The sequence below is a fragment of the Zeus faber genome (genome assembly GCF_960531495.2).
Source record: "Zeus faber genome assembly, chromosome: 22".
NCBI lineage: Eukaryota > Metazoa > Chordata > Actinopteri > Zeiformes > Zeidae > Zeus > Zeus faber.
In genome coordinates this window covers 6,119,271-6,141,831 of record NC_137209.1, presented here as the reverse complement: position 1 = coordinate 6,141,831, position 22,561 = coordinate 6,119,271, and the positions used below count along the sequence as shown (strand labels likewise).

General features: G+C 43.8%; 2 protein-coding genes across 2 annotated transcripts; one reads left to right on the top strand and one right to left on the bottom strand.

Annotated features, from left to right (window-relative positions):
* Window positions 1-1,467: 1,467 nt before the first annotated feature.
* Window positions 1,468-5,426, bottom strand: smim20 (small integral membrane protein 20). Its single transcript, XM_080022947.1, has 3 exons — window positions 5,264-5,426; window positions 1,960-2,016; window positions 1,468-1,648 (listed from the first exon to the last, which is right to left on the bottom strand). Exons 1-3 carry the CDS (start codon window positions 5,370-5,372, stop codon window positions 1,605-1,607), a joined length of 210 nt encoding a protein of 69 aa, XP_079879073.1. The 5' UTR covers window positions 5,373-5,426; the 3' UTR covers window positions 1,468-1,604.
* Window positions 5,427-5,540: 114 nt separating this feature from the next.
* man2b2 (mannosidase, alpha, class 2B, member 2) lies at window positions 5,541-21,861 on the top strand. The gene is made up of 19 exons (XM_080023063.1): window positions 5,541-5,908; window positions 6,525-6,671; window positions 6,864-6,969; window positions 7,805-7,977; window positions 8,195-8,310; window positions 8,596-8,773; window positions 9,759-9,957; window positions 10,420-10,610; window positions 12,701-12,872; window positions 16,680-16,816; window positions 16,973-17,250; window positions 17,748-17,939; window positions 18,490-18,733; window positions 18,834-18,944; window positions 19,061-19,253; window positions 19,870-20,019; window positions 20,655-20,761; window positions 20,862-20,979; window positions 21,316-21,861. The coding sequence occupies exons 1-19, from the start codon at window positions 5,774-5,776 to the stop codon at window positions 21,423-21,425; spliced, it is 3,057 nt and encodes a 1,018-aa protein (XP_079879189.1). The 5' UTR covers window positions 5,541-5,773; the 3' UTR covers window positions 21,426-21,861.
* The last annotated feature ends 700 nt before the right edge of the window (window positions 21,862-22,561 follow it).

Below are 22,561 nucleotides of genomic sequence, written 5' to 3'. Positions count from 1 at the left end.
TTAATTCAACCACTGCTTCAACAGCTTAAATCATCGGTTCATCTCTGTGAGCCAATCAACCAATCGGAAGACGGTAAATCAGAACTCTTAACCTTACAGTATCACTGATCCTCATGGTTAGGGTTGGACTCACATACATACAGCTAGTATTACTGGCCTGGCAGTAATAGACCGGTCCCTAAGAACTTTCAAAAAGCAGTCCAGACTGCACTGCTGTGAGAAAGATTGAAGGGCAAGCCATCCCCAAAATGCCCCGCACTCAGTAAGGACCATAAACACTTTGTATTTGGGGGGGTATTTCCAGCTCCATCGTCGGCCTTCCCAAAAGACAACCGGAGGAGGGAAAGCGCTCAGAAACGGGATGCCGGTCAATGTCAGGAAACCGCAGCGGTGCAAATAAGGGGCGAGGAGGAGGAGGAGGCGGCGGTGGTGAAGGAGGCGAGGTCATTCTGGAGCCCTCTGCTTTTTACCGTGTGGAGGCATAATAGAGCGTGGATTACGCCGACTGGGGCCACGCCTCACATGGGCCCCACTTTCAGTCAAAACGCTGCCCTCCATCACCACCATTCAAGCCCGGCGTCTCCAAAGGGGTGTGTAAATAATACCGTTTATGCGGGGGCCCGGAAGGAATGACGTCTTCAATCTAATTATTTTTGGATGCGTGTAGCAACAAGCTGCCGGGCATTGTTCATCCATCAAAGTTTGGACCGTGCCCTTGGAAAAACCCGTTCCGAGATTGATTTACCCAATTCATTTGCTGCATGGGGAATAGGGAAATCAATCACTTGGTTCCAGTTACAATTTTTTATTTTGATTCAAGAGGTTTATGGGTTGAAGGGGCCGATAAATACATGAATAGATAGAAGGAGAAAGGACTGGACAGACAGATGGATACAGACAGACTGGCCCAAACCCCTTGCTCGTTTGTCATGGGGCGCTCCCGTGTGGACAGAAAGAGAACTGCACCACGTATGATCTGCATCGTGTCGCACATGTATGTGCGACACGATGTATGTGCGAAACTTGTATGTGCTTGTATGTTCTTGTATGTTCTTGTATGTTCGCACATGTATGTGCGAAACTTGACAGACAAAAAAAATATGTAATACAAACAAAAAAAAAATCATAGGTTTAAAGGAGAAGTAGGGATGAAGGTCAAGCTAAGGAAATTAAATAACCTCATTGCTCCACATTTACCGTGTCTGTTTTTTTTTTTCCGATCTAGAATTAGTGTTCATTTGGGAAGGTATTTTAGGAGTTTTTAGAGAATGCTTCAGCCACATTCATCTTTCTTAAAAAAAAGAAAACAAAAACATCTAAAAGCGTAGTTTTAGTCACATGTGGTAGTCCATTTTATAGTCTATTTTCCTTAACATATGGGGTTAGGGTCTTATAACCACATACAGGATCTAGGCAGACATATTAAAGTCAGATTTAACAGGAAAAAAAAAACCCCGCCGACAAATGTCAGTTCTCCCCATTGTAGACTTTATTAGAATAAACCAACATAAAACATTAAATCTGAAGCCAACACAATCTCACACTCATTAAGCACTCAGCACTCGTTCACAATCAGGATCATTCCTCAAAACCGCAGGTGGGCATCATTTGTCAGAAGGCTTGTACGGATCAGACCACATCTTCACACCTAGGACCATACAAAATGCATTCAACACCATCTGAATTGTTTATTAAATCTGTCAATATTAAAGAATAATGAATTCAGGTACATTTCTCACACTTTGAGCTAAATCTGAATTTGGTAATGGCCGATACTTAAATAGTTAAAAGTTTGAGATTCAAAAAGGGCATTAGAAGTAAGACAGAAAAATATAAACCATGTAGTATAAACGTTATTTTCTCGCAATGTTTATCTGGAAATATTATAGGTGGCTAGTCTTATAAACAAAAAATGAAAGCTAATAAAAGGTCTGTTAAATGCAACGAGAAGTGACTTACCAACTGGCTGAATATCTGCTTGGTTAATTCCTTCCCGGTTTGCCTTTTGGACTTGTTCTAACAGGAGAGTCAAAAAGGGAATTTGGCAGCGGAATATTGAAGTGAAATAGCTTTGATGGGATGTTTTGTTTTCCTCTGTCTTGGCCAGAGATGAGTAATATCCACCACCTTCACCCTATCTTTCAGTAGGTTCTTAGGGAGCTTACTGAAATCACTTTCATGGTTAAAAAAAAAAAGAACAAGTGGAGTCAAGTTAGTGTATGTGTAGGGCATGTACAAGAGCAAAACATTTTTGGAAATAAAAAAATAATATCATGAAGTTCAATATTTCTTGTCACTCATTTCAGAAAGTGAAACCCATATATTATATAGATTCATTACACGTAGAGTGAAATATTTCAAGCCTTTATTTATTGAAATTTTGATGAATATGGCTATAGATAATGAAAACCCAAAATTCAGTCTCTCAGAAAATTAGAATATTACATAAGATCAATAAAAAAAAAAAAAAGATATTTTAAAAAGAAATGTCAGGCTTCTGAAAAGTATGTTCATTTTTATGCACATTTTTTTGGTTGGGCCTCCTTTTGCATGAATTACTGCATCAGTGCGGCGTGGCACGGAGGCCATCAGCCTGTGGCACTGCTCAGGTGTAATGGAAGCCCAGGTTGCTTTGATAGCAGCCTTCAGGTCATCTGCATTGTTGGGTCTGGCGTCTCATCTTCCTCTTGACAATACCCCAAAGATTCTTTATGGGGTTCAGATCAGGCGAGTTTGCTGGCCATACTTTGGCAGTATGGGGCAGGTGCCAAGTCCTGCTGGAAAATGAAATCAGCATCTCTATAAAGCTTGTCAGCAGAAGGAAGCATAAAGTGCTCTAAAATGTCCTGGTAGGTGGCTGTGTTGACTGTGGACTTCAGAAAAAAACACAGTGGACCAACACCAGCAGATGACATGGCAGCCCAAATCATCACTGACTGTGGAAACTTCAAGCAATGTGGATTCTGTGCCTCCCTGCTTTTCCTCCAGACTCTGGGACCTTGATTTCCAAATGCACTTGCAAAATGTACTTTCATCTGAAAAGAGGACTTTGGACCACTAAGCAACAGTTCAGTTCTTTTTTTCCACAGCCCAGGTAAGACGCTTCTGACGTTGTCTGGTTCAGGAGCGGCTTCACACGAGGAATGGGACATTTGTAGCCCGTGCCTAGGATTGGTCTGTGCGTAGTGGCTCTTGATGCGCTGACTCCGGCCTCAGTCCACTCCTTGTGAAGCTCCCCCAAATTCTTGAATGGATTTTGCTTAACAATCCTCTCAAGGCTGCGGTCATCTCTTTTGCTGGTGCACCTTTTCCTTCCACTCAACTTTCTATGAATATGCTTGGATACAGCACTCTGTCAACAACCAGCTTCTTTAGCAATGGCCTTTTGTGGCTTTACCCTCCTTGTGGAGCATGTCAATGACTGTCTTCTGTCTTCTGGACTTCTGTGTAGCCTACTGACCCAGACTGAGAGACCATTTCAAGGCTCAGGAAACCTTTGCAGGTGTTTGGAGTTCATTAGCTATTAGGGTGTGACACCATGACTTTGCAATATTGTACTTTTTCACAATATTCTAATTTTCTGAGACACTGAATTTTGGGTTTTCATTATCTACAGCCACAATCATCAAAATTTCAAGAAATAAAAGGCTTGAAATATTTCACTCTACGTGTAATAAATCGATATAATATATGGTTTCACTTTCTGAAATGAGTGACAAAATATTGAATTTTTTCATGATATCCTAATTTTATGAGATGTACCTGTACAAGAGCAAAAAAAAATTGAAAATAATAAAATGTAATAATAATATATACACTGATCAGCCACAACATTAAAAGCACCTGCCTAATATTGTGTAGGTACCCCTTGTGCCGCCAAAACAGCTCTGACCCGTCGAGACAGGGACCTCTGAAGGTGTCCTGTGGTATCTGGCACCAAGACATTAGCAGCAGATGCTTTAAGTCCTGTAGTTTCGAGGTGGGTCCTCCATGAATCGGGCTTTTTGTTCCAGCACATCCCTCAGATGCTTCATCGGGTTGAGATCTTGGGAATTTGGATTCCAAGACAACACCTTGAACTATTTGTCATCTAACTCAAACCATTCCTGGACATGTTTTGCAGTGTGGCAGGATGCATTATCCTGCTAAACGAGGCCACTGCCATCAGGGAATACTGTTGCCATGAAGGGGTGTACTTGGTCTGCAACAATGTTTAGGTGGGTGGTACGTGTGAAAGTAACAGTGCATCCTGGTGCAATCTCTTCCCCAGGTGAACGACGCACACTCACCCAGCCATCCACATGATGTAGAAGAAAACGTGATTCATCAGACCAGGCCGCCGTGTTCTTCCATTGCTCCGTGGTCCAGATCTGACGCCCACGTGCCCCATTGTAGGCGCTTTCAGGGGTGGACAGGGCTCAGCATGGGCACTCTGACCGGTCTGCGGCTACGCAGCCCCATACGCAGCAAGCTGTGATGCACTGTGTGTTCTGACACCTTTCTATCATAGCAGCATCAACTTTCTCCATAATTTGCGCTACAGCAGCTCTTCCGTGGGATCGGACCAGACAGGCTGGACTTCACTCCCCACGTGCATCAACGGGCCTTGGGCGCCCATGACCCTGTCGCCGGTTCACTTTCTGCCTAATATATCCCTCCCCTTGACAGGTGCCACTGGAGCGAGATGATCAATGTTATTCACGTCACCTGTCAGTGGTTTTAATGTTGAGGCTGATCGGTGTATATCGTGTTTGTGTGTGTGTGTTTCAAGATTCAAGATTTTTATTCGTCACATACATATACATAATTTCATAGATATATGCAGTGAAATGTAATGCAACGCACCCGGTGACAACACACAAAATGTCCTAGGAAAAATGTCTAATAGCCCAACTAACTGACTCCTAAAACGTAATACATTAAGTCGAATACTTATAAAATACAACAAAAATAAAATGAAATAAAATGGAATAGATGGAGGGAATATGCTTATGCATATGGAATAGGCAATTACGTATGTGCAGATATGTGCATTGACAGATATGTGCATTATTGTGTGTGTATATATATATATATTTATTTATTTATTAAGATCTGCACAATACAACACAGAATATACACTCGTTCAAAAAATAAGAGAGGTCAATAATATGAAACCACAAACCGCGTGAGGACATGTCAGTGAGAGACCAACACCCGGCGTGCATTTAGATCGCAGGCCGAATGTTTATAGCGCTGCAAACAGGACGCGGCCGCTACTTACGGTAATCACTCTTGTGTGCGAGGGGGTGGAAGAATATCGGGTAGAAGGCGGCGGCAATGGCCGTAACAAAGCCCCCAAATATCAACGTGATCCTTGCGTTTCTTGCCATTTCCACTCGCAGACGCGCTCACGCCCTCACCTCCGAACGTCCGACGTGAGGCGACAATTTCCGGGGGAAAGGTCACAAGGCGGAGCCCGACGAGGGGGGGGGGCGTGTGCAGGGACGCCGCATTCCGCCGTCGCGTAAACTCGGAGAACTCCCGCTTCGTGTGTGGGAAGCCGGCGATGCGGATCGGCGCCGAAAACACCGTTGTTTTAGTCCTAGAAACCTATCGCCGGGGGCGTCGATAGGTTTCGCGATGAGTTCCTTCGCTGCGGAGTCGGAATGACCGGGGGGTTTCCAGCGTTTTGGTCCCGACTGCATTTCCGCACTGGAGGCAAACGCCGCAGCCCAACAACCGACAACAAGGAAGCGTCTGCGAGGTGCCCGGCGAGGAACCAGCCGGGAGAATGGCGCGTTTCGCCCTCTTGACGCTCGCTCTGTGCTGCTCCAGCTCCCGCGGAGCGACAGCGGAACCCGAACCCCTTCAGGCGTTCGTCGTCCCGCACAGCCACATGGACGTCGGCTGGGTTTACACCGTGCAGGTACGGGAAGTGGCCGACACCTGTTAGTTCCATACGAGAGCGCTACTCCTTCCAACAGTCTAACCAACTTGTCAAAACACTTAGAATGGTTCATGTAATCGATGCTCGATGTATGTACAATTGTTTTTTTTCATTACAGTTACAATAAAAAACATAGTTGTCATCATGGCCTGATAATTCAAAAGATACATTTAAAGAATTAATTGATTTCCATGGGTAAAGCTTAAAGTGTAGATCTTGGCTGAACAAATGTTTACCACTAAAATAAACTAAAGGTCAGCCCTTGTGTTAACACATCACAGTGCTTTTCCTGTTGCATCAAAACAAAAGCAAGACTATCTTAGTATGCGTTAAGATATTACGGTATGGTATAAAGCAAGACACGTGCTTTGAAACATATTCGACTCCTAAAATAACACAACTTCTGCAGTCGGAGCTCATTTTTACGTTCCACTTGTGCTTAAAATTGATCAAAACAGATTGCATCGGCGACGTGTGATTTTCGCATTGGTTAGTTTGTGGTTCACCAACGACCGGGGATGACCCGGACACCGTTCTTCATGAAGCCTCTCGATGATCATGTCTTCGCTCGCATGTTTTTATTTTGCTTCTGTAGGAGAGCATGCATGCGTACGCTGCCAACGTCTACACCAGTGTGACGGAGGAACTGTCCAAGGCCAAACACCGCAAGTTCATCGCCGTGGAGCAGGAGTTCTTTCGACTGTGGTGGGACACCGTCGCCACAGACAAACACAAGAAACAAGTACAAAATGAGTCATATATTGCAGTATTCATTCATTTGTTTAATTAAAAATCTGTGTTCCCCAATAACAGAGTTCGTACCAGGTCACTGAGTTGCTTAAATGTTTCCTCAGAAATTGAAGTGCTTGAAAGTCCTTGAGTTTCATTTTGTATTGCCAGAATGAAGCCTCAGTTGAGTATGTCTTGTTTTCAGGTTCGGCAGCTAGTGAAAGACGGTCAACTTGAATTCGTCATCGGGGGTCAAGTGATGCATGACGAGGCGGTCACCTATCTAGAAGACGAGATTTTGCAAATGACGGGTACGAAAAAAAAAAAAATAGATTTTGGCCTTTTATGCCTTCTTCCGTTTTGTTTCTCCTCATTTTTAACGCTTATGAACTTATGAGTAAACAAAAATGATGTTCTGAGTCATTCCATGAACGGAGTGCGATTTGAGTCCATGACATTTAGTCTCTGGTCTACACAAAAAGTCAAACGAACACGTTTTTAACTTTATAATCCTTTTAGGACTACTGTTCATGTCTGTATATAGTCATGGAAGTTGCATCACAGATCTTACGGAATAAAAGACTTATGACCATCACGATTTCATTATTTTCAGAAGTAAATCTGTTTCCCCATCCACACGGTATATAACTAAAGTATGAAAACATCATTTTTAATTCAAGCATGATCATTTATTTGTGTCCCACTGTTTTGCTTTCCCTCAGTCACACCAGTCAAAACCTGTTGAATTATTATATTACTTAATACCGATAATTTGATGTTTTGATGTTTGATGGGGTCTGTCAAGCATAACCTATCCACCCAGTTACTGATAATGGATAGAGAAAACAGTTTTTAAATGAAATATTTGTCGTAGTCATGAAATAAAATGTCATTTAGTTATTGGTAATTATTAGCAAATTAATTACATTTAGGCCATTTCAGAATGAGGTTCCACCCTCCGTTAGCCCCTCCCCCATCACAAGTAATGCGTGTGAAATGGGTGATAAAAATAAGGCGTTTGTGGCTGAAATGTAAAAAAAATATATATAAAATAACTAACTGGATTATTTGTTATGGAAAATTCTGAAAATCGACGGGCCAAATGGCACCATATCATGGAATGCCTCTTCTGCTGTGCTCCTTCAGAGGGTCACGGGTTTCTCTACGAGACATTTGGGGTGCGTCCCCAGTTCTCGTGGCACGTGGACCCATTTGGAGCTTCAGCCACCACGCCCGTCCTCTTCGCCCTGGCCGGGTTCAACGCTCACCTGATCTCGCGCGTCGACTACAACCTTAAAGACAACATGCAGAACAAACAGGTGTGAGATCAATATTAAATATAAATATTAATTTGAAGATTTAAAAAAAAAACAAAAAAAAACAGTAATGTTGATGAATAGGAATCTTGAATATCTCGGAAGCACCTCTTGTGAATCTGTTGTGTAATAAATTGACCACGCTGGTTAAAAAGGGGATCTTATGGCGTAATTCTGTGTATGTTTAATGTTTCTGAGTGTGTTTGTGTGCTCGGTGCAGGGGTTGCAGTTTGTGTGGAGGGGGTCGTCCACTCTGGGGCAGCAGCAGGAGATCTTCACTCACACCATGGACCAGTTCAGCTACTGCACTCCATCCCATCTGCCCTTCTCTTTACGGTACTACCCCCCCACATCCATCTAGAGTAGTGTTGTGACTTATGTTAGGGTATCTAGTTAAGTATTTAAGTATTTATATAGCACTTTCTAAAACACACTGTTACATAGGGCTTTACAGAGAGTTGGATTTCGTGGAGGAAAAAAAAACACACACTTGATGAACAGTTTTGATAAAGAGACTGGGCATAAAAGTCTATAAAAATGCAGAGAAAATCAAACACAATGAAGTATAAGTACAAAACAAATGGGGGTCCGTAGAAAGGGTAACCTTGCGATCTGTCCCAGCTCTGGTTTTTACTGGAACGGAGTGGCCATGTTCCCCGATCCCCCGAAAGATGGCAGGTACCCCAACATGAGCCTCCCCGTCACCAAGGAGACGCTGCACGCCTACGCCCAGACCATGACACAGAACATCAAGGAGAGGGCGGCCTGGTTCAGGACTAAGCAGCTGCTCTGGCCGTGGGTGAGAAATACTATTACTCCAGACTTTTTACTATACTAAACTATATTAGAAGATACTATACTATCTACTATAACATACTAGACAATACTATTTACTATACAAAACGATATGCTATACTATACTATCTACTATACCATACGAGACAATACTATTTACTATACTAAACTATATGCTATACTATACTTTCTACTATACCATACTAGACAATACTATTTACTATACTAAACTATATGCTATACTATACTATCTACTGTACCATACTAGACGATACTATTTACTGTACTCGACTAGACTATACAATACAATTTACTATATTACAGTGTACTATACTATATTAAACTATATGATACTATACTAGACTTTACTATTCATACTATACTAGAATAGACTATACTATTTACTAGACTAGACTATACTATTTACTATAGTAGACTACACTAGACTATACTATTAACTACTGTATACTATATTAAACTATACTATTTACTAGGCTAGACCATACATTACAATACTAGACTACACTAGACTATACTATTAACTATACCATACTAGACTAGACTATATAAAATTATACAATTTACTATACTAGACTAAACTATTTATGATATTATCTTATAATACACTATATTATACTATAGTACAGTATACTAGATTATACTAGAATATACTATTTACTATATTATATTCTACTATATTACCTTATACTATACTAATCTATATTATACTGAACTGTGCTGTACTCTACTATACTATACATTACTATACAAAACTATTTTATTGCTGTACCTTACTACACTATACAATACTGTACATTGGAGAGCAATTTCAAGTTTGAGTTCAAATCACTCCAGATTTATTTCAGATCTTCATGGCTTTTCCAGTGGATCTTTCCTTGAAAACTTCTCCAGAACAAAATCCAGATAGCAAGCTTGGACCAATTTCTAACCGCCTGAAAAAAAATCTGCATTTCTTCGCTCCTCTCCAGGGTTGTGACAAGCAGTTCTACAACTCCTCTGTGCAGTTCAACAACATGGACCCCCTCATGGACTACATCAACAAGAACAGTAAGCAGTTTGGGGTGACGGTGCAATACGCAACGCTCAGCGAGTACTTTGAAGCCGTCCACCGCTCAAATCTCACCTGGGACGTGAGGGGGAGCCAGGATTTCCTCCCTTATTCCACCGGTGAGTGGTTTTATTTATTTATTTTTTGGATCAAAAAACACTAGATCATGCACTGTGTAGCCTATATTTTACTAAATTATAATCATCTTTTAATATGCAGTCAGAATGTGAATTGTTGATACAGAAATGTATTGTTGGTTGTGAATTTCTTAGGTTTATTTTCCTTGTTTACTGTCAATTCTTTGAGTTTATTTTATTGTTGACTGTTGCATTTTGCCATTTCCTCTTTCTTTGTTTAATGTTAATTTGTTCGTCCATTTTGATGTATATTGTTAATTCCTCAGTTTATTGTATATTGCCAATTCTTCATATTTTTTTGTTATTTTTTTAGGTCTATTGCACATTGCTATTTTTTTCAGTTTTTGTTCTTGTTATTATTGCTTTTTGTTTTTGATGTGAGCTGCTGTCTGTCTGCCTTCACTTCATTCAGGAAGTGATTGCATTGAAACTGCATTTCCTCAGAACCGCACCAAGCATGGACAGGATTCTATGCCTCCCGGAACGTTCTGAAGGGCTTGGCACGGCGGGCCAGCGCCCAGCTGCACGCCGCTGACATCCTCTTCACCCGCCACCGGGTCAGCTTCCCCAACGGACCCGTGGCCAAAGACTGGGCCCTGTTCAAACTGCGGGCCCTGCGCTGGGCCGTCTCTGAGGTGATTCATCGGACTGCTGTAATGATTCCTCTGTAGAGGATTCCATGAAATGATGGATAATGCAGCATTACTCAAACGCCACATCACATTTAAAGGACAACTCTGTGGGAGGAAAAGGGATATATTTTGTGAAGTGCTGGCCAAAATTGTCCACAAAGTTAGAGTCTACCTGTCGGCATTAAGCCGGTCATTTTGATATATTTTCTGTGGATGTGTCTCGAAAATTGAGGGAGGAGTAGCACGGCAAAACTATATATATATATATATATATATATATATATATATATATATACATACACTACTCACAAAAAGTTAGGGATATTTGGCTTTCGGGTGAAATTTATGGAAAATGTAAAAAGTTTACGCTACAGTGATATTATATCGTGAAAGTAGAGCATTTACGTAGAAGCATGCAAAGGTGATTTCCTCATCTCAAACAATTTATTGAAACAAAAGCCAACAACAGTGGTGGGTATACCACAACAAAAAATGTCAATGTCTCAATAACTTGTCATGTGCCCTTGAGCATCAATTACAGCTTGACAACCACGTCTCATGCTGTTCACAAGTCGACTTATTGTCTGCTGAGGCCTGGCACCCCACTCTTCTTGAAGGGCGGCCCTCAGGTCATTGAGGTTCTTGGGTACAGAGTTAAGAGCCTCGACACGGCGACTCAGCTGATCCTATAGGTTTTCTATGGGATTCAGGTCTGGAGAAAGTGCAGGCCACTCCATTTGAGGTGCCCCAGTCTCCAGCAGCTGTTCTCTAATGATGCAACCTTGATGAGCTGGAGCATTGTCGTCCATGAAGATGAAATGAGGCCTGTGTTGTTCATGCAGGGGCACAATGACTGGGTTAATGATGTTTTCAGGTAGTACGGGCTTGTCACTGTACCATTCACAAAGTGTAGGACAGTTCTGTATTGACTAGAGACACCTGCCCACACTGTAACACCACCACCACCACCAAAGGCTCGTCTGGTGACAACAGTGGCTGATGCATAACGCTCTCCTTGACGTCTCCAACATCGTTGGCGGCCATCATTTCTGTTCAGCTTGAATTGACTTTCATCAGAGAACAGCACTGAGGCCACTGGTCCCTCGTCCAGCGTCAATGCTCCCTGGCTCGTGCAAGACGATGATGCCTGTGCCTGGTGGTGTGGTCAGGTACCCTTGCAGGTCGTCTAGCACGCAGACCACGCTGATGGAAACAGTTTCGAATGGTCTGACGTGACACTTGGGTGCCTCTCACCTCCCTTAAATGTGCCTGGAGTTGAGTGGCATCATCAACCGGTTCCGCAGGGCACTGTTCACAATGAAGCGCTCATCAGTGTGGAATGTGGCCAAAGGACGTCCACTTCTATGCCTTTCTGTGACTCTTCCAGTCTCTGTATCTCTGTTGCAACCTGCTGATGACACTCTGACACTCTAAGCTCAGTGGCCACTTCCCTCTGAGAACATCCTGTTTGAAGCCTCGCAATGGCGAGGTACTGTTGATCAATTGTAAGGTGTCGTCTTGGTCTCATGATGTCAAAATGTGAACAGCATGATGAAGAGGACTGTTTAAATACCAATTCTAACTGAACCAGGAAATGTATTGGTCGATTCATGGATCAAACACCTGTTTTGAATTTTTCTGTTCAGCTCCTTGTTAGAGAACAGCAGTTGTGCAAAAAGTACTGAAACGTCGGACATGTGCGTTCAAAAGTTTAGAGAAGGTCAAATTAAGTTCACCTGTAAAGGTTATAGTGCATTCTAGGTTCATCCTGAAATTTCACCTGAAAGCTAAATATCCCCAACTTTTGGTGAGTAGTGTGTGTGTGTGTGTGTGTGTGTGTGTGTGTGTGTGTGTGTGTGTGTGTGTGTGTGTGTGTGTGTGTGTGTGTGTGTGTGTGTGTGTGTGTATATATATATATATATAAAAAGTGCAATAATGCATGAGCGTACTACATAATTATACATTCAAAATCTTTTATTAAAAATGTATTTTTAACTAAAATTTTTTCTTTAGTTATTGAAACCTCATTAATCTGTATGTGCATGTCATCATAGACCGTGTGTTCAAGATAAATTGTCGGTGTGGGCCGGTAGGTCCAGCACCATGACGGCATCACCGGCACGGAGTCTCCCAAGGTGGCGGACATGTATGCCCAGCACCTCAGCCAGGCTATGATGGAGGTGGAGGAGGTCATGGCCGCCCTTTTTCTGCTGCCTCATGACCTTGGCCTGACCAACGTCCTCGACACAGACTACTATAGAAAAGGTGCACTTAAGTCAGGGGTACCCAAACTTTTTCCTGTGAGGGCCACATAACTTTTCCCTTCTCTGATGGGGGCCGGGGTCAGTTTGTAACAGAGAAAGTGTGACGATCGCAGGGGTGCCTAAACATTTATTGTTTTCCAGAAAGCCACACATAACCAAATATTAATAACCCTTTCCGGGATCTTCACAGAAAAAAAAGTCAGGAAATAAATAACACTATTTGTGAAATAAATTATAACCAAATAACCCTCTCTGGGTTCTTCACAGAAAAAAATAAGTCAGGAAATATATAATAACACTATTTGTGAAATAAATAATAACCAAAAAACCCTCTCTGGGTTCTTCACAGAAGAAATAAAGTCGGGAAATATATAATAACACTATACATATACAGGTACAGCACCTACACAGCACAATACATTTCACTACCAGTATGGTTGTGGAGATGGATTTTATCCCAGTAGATTTTATTATGATTCAATTTGTTTATACTCGGAATGACTCATTCAAGTCAGAAAAGTGAGCTTACCTATGTATGTTCATCAGTGTGAACCGTGGGCCTGCATCTGGCTGGTGAGAAGTTGAATGTCAGGTTCCATTCTAGTCACAGCCAGTCTCAAGCACTGATGCAGATGTTCCTCTGTCAGTCTCGATCTCATCGGAGTTTTCAGGTGTTTCATGTGTAAAAAGGTTTGCTCGCAGATATACGTGCTGCCAAAAATGTAAAACATCTTCATTGCGTGTTTTTTTTTTTATGTTAGGGTACGTGTCGTTTGGGAAGGCGGCATAGAAGTCAATGAGACCGTTGGGCTTGAATGCGTCTTTCAGAACATCACAGTTCTGTAACTCGGCCAACTCACATTGATAAGAAGGCTGGGCTTCATCGATGTCGGCAAGAAAGGGGTTCTGGAAAAGACGGATTTCTTTTGCATTAACATGTAGTTGCCGGAATCGCACACCGAACTCCGCCTTCAGCATTTCCAGTGCTTTCACACACTTTTCAGCTGGGAACGGGACCGCTGGGTTTTCTTCAGGGAGGTTTTGGGTAGCAGGGAGATGGAAGTTGTGCTTTTTTACTTGTTCCAAAAGCAGCGCAAGCTTCCCCCCAAATGCTTTTATGTGAGAATACATGTCGCAAATGAGTTTCCCCCAGGCCTTGTAGCTGCAAGTTAAGGCTGTTCAGCATTTCTGTCACATCTGTTAAAAATGTGAGGTGCCATTTGCATTCTGGGTCGATCAGCTCTGGCACCGTTTTGTCTTTTGAATGAAGAAATGCGTTAATTTCGGGTAGCAGCTCGTAAAAACGCCTCAAAACTCTGCCCCGGCTCAACCATCGGACCTCTGTGTAGTACAGCACATCGCCGTGCGTGGACTCCAGTTCAAACAGGAATTGTTGGAACTGCCTGTGTTTAAGTCCCTTTGCTCTGATGAAGTTTATGCATGACATTTACATCCATTTACATTTAGTCATTTAGCAGACGCTTTTATCCAAAGCGACTTACAAGGGAGAATAACATTCAGCTACATTGCGACAGAGATTAGTGTAACAACAACATTGGTGAAACAATAAATACTGCAAGGTGGTGCTAAGTAATTGTAGGTTAGGACAGGAGATACTCACTGAAGAGCTGGGTCTTCAGGTGCTTCTTAAAGACAGAGAGGGAGGTCCCCGCTCTGGTCATTTTTGGCAGCTCGTTCCACCAACGTGGAACTACAAATGAGAATAGCCTGGATTGCCGTGGCTGTATGGCCGGCAGAGCCAGGCGACGCTCATTTGACGAGCGCAGCATCCGGGGGGCAACATGTGCTCTTACAAGAGCATTTAAGTAGGCGGGAGCATTCCCAGCAATCACTCTGTAGGCCAGCATAAGAGACTTGAACTTGATGCGGGCGACAGGTAACCAGTGGAGCTCGATGAGCGCGGAGTGACATGTGCCCTCTTTGGCTGGTTGAACACCAGTCGCGCCGCCGCATTCTGTATCATCTGTAGTGGCTTCACCGCACAGGCCGGCAAGCCTGTTAAGAGGGCATTGCAGTAGTCGAGACGGGACATCACCAAGGTTTGTACCAGCAGTTGAGTGGCATATTGGGTCAGGTACGGCCTGACTTTTCGGATGTTGAGCAGTGCGAAGCGGCAGGACCGGGAGACGGCGGCAACATGGTCCGAGAATGTCAGTTGGTCATCAATAATGACACCAAGATTCCTTGCAGCCTTGGTAGGAACAAGAGATAGAGAGTCGATTTTAATATCAATGTTGTGATAAATACCTTGTTTGGCCGGGAAGACCAGCAGTTCCGTTTTCGCCAGATTTAGTTGAAAATGATAATCCTTCATCCATGTGGATATGTCAGCGAGACAATCCGAGATCCGTGTCGAGACAGTAGGGTCGTCGGGCGGGAAGGACAGATAGAGTTGAGTATCATCCGCATAGCAGTGATATGAAAAGCCATGTGAGCGGCTGATCGGGCCCAGTGAGGTGGTGTATATGGCAAAGAGGAGGGGTCCTAGCACCGAGCCTTGGGGCACCCCTGTGGTGAGGTTGTGAGGCACAGACAGCTGGCCTCGCCATGTCACACTGAACGAGCGCCCAGTAAGGTAAGACACCACAACCTTCATGACAGAATCCCACTTCAACACTTTGCAGCACAGTGCTTGCTGGTGAATTAGGCAGTGGACTTGTAGCGGGGCGGTGAGACCCCGGGTCTAGAAAGTCTAGGTCCAACTCTTCCATGGTTTGGCATACTTGGCCGAAAATATCCTCCCCCGCTGTAGTCCCTTTGAGACTTTGGAGGGCTGCCAGCTCCTCGCACATCGCAAAGTTTGCGCAAACTCCACAAATAAAAATGAGCAGCTGCACTGTGTCTTGCACGTCCGTGCTCTCATCCAGTGCTAATGAAAAAAAGTCAAATTCTTTCGTCTTCTGCTGCAGCTGGGCATTTACATTACCCCCGATTTCTTCAATGCGTCTGGTGATTGTACTCGCCGACAGACTCACGGCATTAGAGACATCTTTCTTCTCGGGACAACACCTCTTCCGCGACAGCATTCAAACATTTCTTGATAAACTCTCCATCAGTGAAAGGTTTACCGCTGCTCGCTATCAGTTGAGCAACCCGAAAGCTGGCCCGAACGGATGACTGGTTCAGCTGAGCTCGGCGTACAAATGTATTCTGCTGAGCTAACAGTCCACTTTTTAGCTTTGAGAGTTTGTCTGCTCGCATTTGGCCTCGCAAGTTATCATACTTGTCTTTGTGACGGGACTCATAGTGTCGGCGCAGATTGTATTCTTTGAATACCGCCACCGCCTCTTGACAGATGAGAGAAACAGCCTTTTCTTTGCATTGAACAAAAAAATTATCGTTTGACCACTGCAGGTTAAATACCCTGCATTCTGAATCAAATTTTTCTCTTACCTAACCTTTTTGCCATTATTCCGTTCTATTTGACAGGGGCTAGTCTAGGATTCGCGTGGCCAGACTGAAAAAAAAAAATCATAATGCGTCTCTGGTATTGTTCAGGGGGTCGGGCCAAATGTGGAGGCGGGCCGTATCCGGCCCGCGGGCCTTAGTTTGGGGACCACTGAGTTAAGTTAAAAAAATAAAATAAAAGGTGCAGCTTAGAAGAGACAAGATAAGATATCGCCTGATTAATCCCTGTGGGGAAATTGAGGAGAACAGTTAACATAGCTGCCTATTATGGCTTGGTGTTGTTGTCGTTTTAGAATAGTAGTGTGGTAGTACTATCCATGTCTGAACCTTTAGTTTAATGTCGCTGAAGTCTAACTGGATATTCATGTCTTTGTCCCAGGCTCTGGTCAGGTACTGGAGCAACACGTGATCGTCTACAACCCACTGGCGTGGAACATCACCACCTTCATCAACGTTACGGTGACCTTCCCCATGGCAACCGTCTTCAACGACGACGGACGTCCCGTGCCTGCGCAGGTCGGATCTTGTTTTTTTCCAAGCGTTCTGGCCCGCGTGAAAATAATAGAATGTGGCTAAGATTTCCAAATGATTACATCTGCTAACGCTAGCCTGATTGTTATAATAAAGGGAAAACTGACAGAACCCTCAAATGTTTCCTCCACCCTGCCACAGATCCAGAAGTCGGCCGAGTCCAACGCGACCTACGACCTCTTCGTCATCGTCGAGCTGAGCGGTCTTCAGTACAGGAAGTACCGGGTCAAGTTGTCCGAGAAGCCGTGCTCCGGGGGACCGAGATGCGGCTCGACCTACGTGGCCAAGGGCGTGGCCATGGGGAGGAGGTCCGTCCGGAACCGGAGAGGGACGGGGAAGCGGCTCCTGCCCGTCCTGAACGAGTGCTACAAGCTGATGTTCGACCAGGACACCAACCTGCTGCACAGCGTCACCGACAAGTAAGACGAGCGCACCGCAGGCTCCAAAATCACCTCATCAATCTTCTCATTTGCACAATTTCCTTCTTTTTTGTCAGAATTTGAATTGTTGATGCAGAGGTTTATTGTTCATTTTGAGGTATTTTTTATTGTTCATTTTTTGGTGCATTGTATTTGTTTTTGTTCATTTTAGAAATTTTTTTCTTGTTATTGGTTATTTTTCTTGTTCATTTTAAAGTTTAATGTATATTGCCGATTTGTCTTTTGTTTTTATTTAATTTTTTATTACTATTATTATTATTGTTATTATTATGGTGACTGTTTTTGATGGGTTCTTTCTATCTATCCATTACGCCATTCATAAGGAATCGTTAAGGAATTGGGAATAGTTTAAAAACGATATCTTTAAAAACTGTAATGAACAAATTTTATTTGGCCGAGTAGCTGAAAAAGTCCCTTCAACACCAGCATGGGTGTAGCATGACAGATCCTTCCCACCGGTCTGCTACCTGCTGCAGTTTAGCAAAGAGGAGAGTGAGGATGACGCAGGACTTCTGGGAGTACAAAGCCAATGGCGACGCCAACCTGGGGCCCATCTCCGACAACTACATCTTCAGCGCCAACGGCTCGGCCGCGCAGGCCTACAAGGCCGTGCAGATGGAGATCGTCCCCGGCAAGGTGGTGTCCGAGATCCGACAGTACTTCTACAGGTGGGCTGCGCACTTCTGGACGTCGCCTCTAACGCATCCGTGTTTCCAAGAATGGCCACTAGAGGCCAGTATAGAGCAGCGAGACCAAGATCCCTAAATTTAATTTCATTCATTCCCCCTCACATCCCAAGGGGGCATTGTAACATGGAGCTATTAGAGACACGAATAAACGGCTCAATACCCCAGAGTTTTGTCTTTTAAGACGTCTTTCTTTTGCAAAAGAAAATAAAATAAAATAAGTGTTCTGGTCTGGGTGGTAAAATACTTTACTTCATTAAATAGAAACAAAAACTATCAATCTAACTGAAATGCAGTTTACAGTTGGATACATACAGTCCTGTTTATATGTAAAGCAACTGATCATTTTTTTTCCCTTCTGTCTTTAAAATGGAGATCTCTGGCATTTAGAAGCTCGGGAAACACCTGCCGAGGCGTTTTTTTCCATCGTGTGTTAGAATCGAATGGAAAAAGCTGATTAAATACCCGGCTTCCATACCAAGCTTCATTCAGCTCCAGTGTGTATATCTTTGTGGAACATTCTGCCACCCAGGGAGGAGGAGGATGAGGAATACTCGTTCTCCATCACCACCCGCGTCCCCGAAGGCTTCGAGAGCCGCTCGCTGTGCCACAGGCTGGAGCAAACATACTCGCTCGGGCCCCTGCAAGTCAACACGGAGCTGGTCCTCCGAACCAGCACTGACCTGGACAACAACAGAACCCTGTTCACCGACGCCAACGGCTACCAGATGATGAAGAGGACATATAAGACGTTCACGAACAACACCGTGGCCAGGGTGAGCCCGCGGACGAGTCGGCCGACGAGGAAATATCGGGTTGTGCCGATCATAGTGGGATATGAAGCTCCATGTGGAAAATCTTGTGTGACCTTTCCAGAACTATTACCCCATGGTCCGTGCTGCCTACATCCAGGATGAGCTCAGCAGGCTGGTGCTTCTCAGCGACAGAGCCCACGGCGTTTCCAGCCTGGCCAACGGGGAGCTTGAGGTAGGATAAGGAGACGGATGCCGCGTACGATCCGAAACCCCACGACCTTTGTCCACAGTTGAAAACTCTAGTGAACGTGTGCGTCGTCGTCCCCCCCCCCCCCCCCCCCCCCGAAGGTCATGCTACACAGGCGTCTGTGGACCAACCTGCCGTGGGACGTGAACTACAACCTGACCCTGGACGACAGCTCGGTGGTGCGGCCGACCCTGTGGATGATGCTGGCTTCGGTCGACGCCGCGTCGCGGCTCTACCAGAAGGAGGCGCTAGAGCTGCAGCACAGACCCGTGGTCATGCCCATCGACCAACCACGTGAGGGCTCAGCACATTCATTTTTTTTCTTCAAACATTAATATACAGCTGTGCTGTATATGGTCCCTGCTGTGTGGCCATTTTGGTCAAAATGTGCGTTGCCAAAAGGAAGACATTTACATTTATTTTATGTTTTTGCAACAATAGCACCACCCAAATTGGCATTTCCCAGTAGGCGTTAGTGTTGCGGACGATTTGTGCATTGCGAATACATTTTTTGAATACGTCAATAATACCTTTGACGGAATTAATTCATTAATTCATGGCGGAATTACTTTGCTTAAAGTGAATATATTCTAACTGCCTCAAGGTTAATTGTTAAGATCTTTATCCCTTTTTATTGCCCTTGGGTGTAATTAGTTAACTGTTGTCATATGATGTCATATGATGTAATTTACAACTGCCATCAATTAGTCGAGAGATAAAGGCTTATGAGGTGTAGTTTTATTGTAGATGATACTTTTTGCTCTTTTAAATAAGTGGTTGTGTATGATATTCAAAAGGTTGGAAGCCTGCCGAGCTAGAGAAAGAGGAGCAGCCTGTGGCCGTACTTAACTACTTTTGAGTCGCTCGTTCTGTTCTTCCATCAAAACACTTCTTTCTTTGCCCCGCGTAGAGAAGACGTGGCTAAGGAAGGAACCCAAGGCCCACGCTCCGGTTCCGCCGGTGGTCCTGCCCGACAACCTGCACCTGCTGAGCCTCAGTGTCCCAGGATGGAACTACGACTCCCAGAGCCCCCGCGCCCCGCCCGGCCGGCTAGATTCAGGTCAGCACCGCGGAGATCGTGCTTTCCATGTAGGTCACCTTGTGCTGGTTATAATAAGTAGGTTCCTTCTATTTATTCACCTCAAGAGCTGGTATAAATAGATGGATCCAGTAGCTGGATGGATGATAGATAGATGGATAGATGTCAGAACAACCTAGGGGGGCGATAATAATAGAATAGAAATAGAAACACATTGGTAATAAGCAAGAAATAAAGATTCAGCAATATACAGTCAGCACATAAATGAACAATAAAAAATATAAAAGGACCTTAAAATAGACAACGAACAATAGGAAAAATGATGATATATACAATCAGCAAGAAAAAAAAATAATAATATATATATAAAATAATAAAATAATAATAAAATATAAATAATAAACCTAAAAATGGATAATGAACATGAAAAATATCCAATAAACCTATAAATTAATAGTAAACAATAAAAACCTAGATACCTATAAATTGACAATAACAAAGAAAAATGAACCATAAAGATTCGGAAATATACAGTCAACATAAAAATTACCAATAAAAAAAAAACAACCTAAAAATAATAATGGTAATTGTCCTGGAATTTAGTTTTTAAAAAGCAGGAATCTGCTCTTGATCCGTTCCTCTTGTTTCCGGTACAGATTTTCGGTCGGAGCCGAACTACGACAGAGTCCTGCTGAGAATCATGCACCTGTTTGAAGAGGGAGAGGACCCAGAGCTCGCACAGCCCGTCTCCATAGACCTGAAGGTTGACTCGGAAAACACATTACCGATATCGTACGGGAGGGAGGGAAACACAAAGGTAGAGCTCGGCTCAGCGCTGAATCTGTGGCTGGTTGTGTGAACAGGAAGTCCTGAGCGGCGTGGGGGAGGTGAGAGCCGTGGAGGAGCGCTCCCTCACCGGGACCTGGGACCTCTCCAGCCTGCAGAGGTGGAGGTGGAGGACCGCCCAAAGCCCAGACACGGGTAAGCAGGAAACCAATGCAGCTGGTTGTGTTTGATAATTAAAACGCCATGTCCGACATATCGGGTTGTTTTTCTTTTTTTGTGTGTGAAGTCGTCCTTCAATGCTGTTAGAAAAATGTATTATTTCATTAAAGCTGCATTTTTTTTAAAGCAGAAGAATTAGGATCTGACAGGTAAATAACTGTGTGTGTGTGTGTGTGTGTGTGTGTGTGTGTGTGTGTGTGTGTGTGTGTGTGTGTGTGTGTGTGTGTGTGTGTGTGTGTGTGTGTGTGTGTGTGTGTCTATGTCTATGTCTATGTCTACGTCTATGTCTCATCTATCTCTCCGTCTCTCCAGTGTCGGAGCAGGATCGGCGCCGTAGCCCTCGGGCGGAGTCCTTCAACGTGACCATCTTTCCCAAGCAGATCAGGACCTTCTTCCTCCACTTCGGCCCCGCGGCGCCGTAGGCCCGGGCCCCCTCTGCCGCCTCCTGTGAGGGATCCCATGCAGACTTCTGCCCTTCACCGCCGCATCGCCAACGCATGATTTGCACATTTATCGACGGGAAAGCACAGACGCATCGGATGAGGTCGACCGGGATTTTCCCGACCAGCACCCGAGTCACTTGAATAAAATGATGTGAGCTGCATCCTTTTCCACCGCCATCGATGCGCCAAAACAGTGTTTTTTTTTATTTTTATTTTACATATCGATTATTTTATTCTACTCCATTTCCTTATGGAACAAATCAAGCGCCCCAGATCGCCCGGAGCGGAAAAATGACAAGAGCCGGCCCCGGTTCAATATTTGTGCAGTTGGTGACGGAAGCAGAACTTGACTGTGAATTTGAGGGAGGGATCTTTGCATTTTGAATGTGATTAAAAACTGCTTCTGCAAGACTCATTATAAAAGGTCCTGGTGGTAAACTTTCAGTGGATATCATGAAACTTACACTTAACCCTTCTCAGATCGGTCATTCGATCAAATAAATGTGTAATTTGTCGCCAACCTCTTTAAAGTGGTAATCCATAAAATAATCATTTTTTTACCAACTCATCCTAAACTCTAAGGGGGCGCTTTTGTACGTCTTCTGATTTGTGTTGGATTTTTGTTTTCTTGATTTAATTTTTCTCATTAGAGGGAGCCGCTCATTTTGGTGAATATTCACCCATATATAAACAGTTTACTGACCACAATTAATCAAATTCACACAACTTTCACTTTTTTGCACGCCTCCAATCCTTCCATTTTTACCCGGGAAAGGGGGACCCCGCCGCCAATAAGGAAAACAGCACATAGAGGAAGCACATGCATAACGCGTTGGCATTGAATTGCTGTTCATTCTAAATGGCCAGCTCAAAAGGAACCAAATGCGTTCATTTCTAACTCAATAATCCGACGCATTACCACTTTAATATGAACCAGGTACTGTAACTACATGACCGTAGTCTGGTAACACCATATTTAAAATCGCTTAAGGGAGCAAATCCTCACATTTTCAACACATGATAATAAATTATATGTCCTTTACAATAAACTGCAACGAACAACGTGGATCTGATCACTGTGACGCGGCAGAATAGCGTTCGCCCGTGGAGGGTTC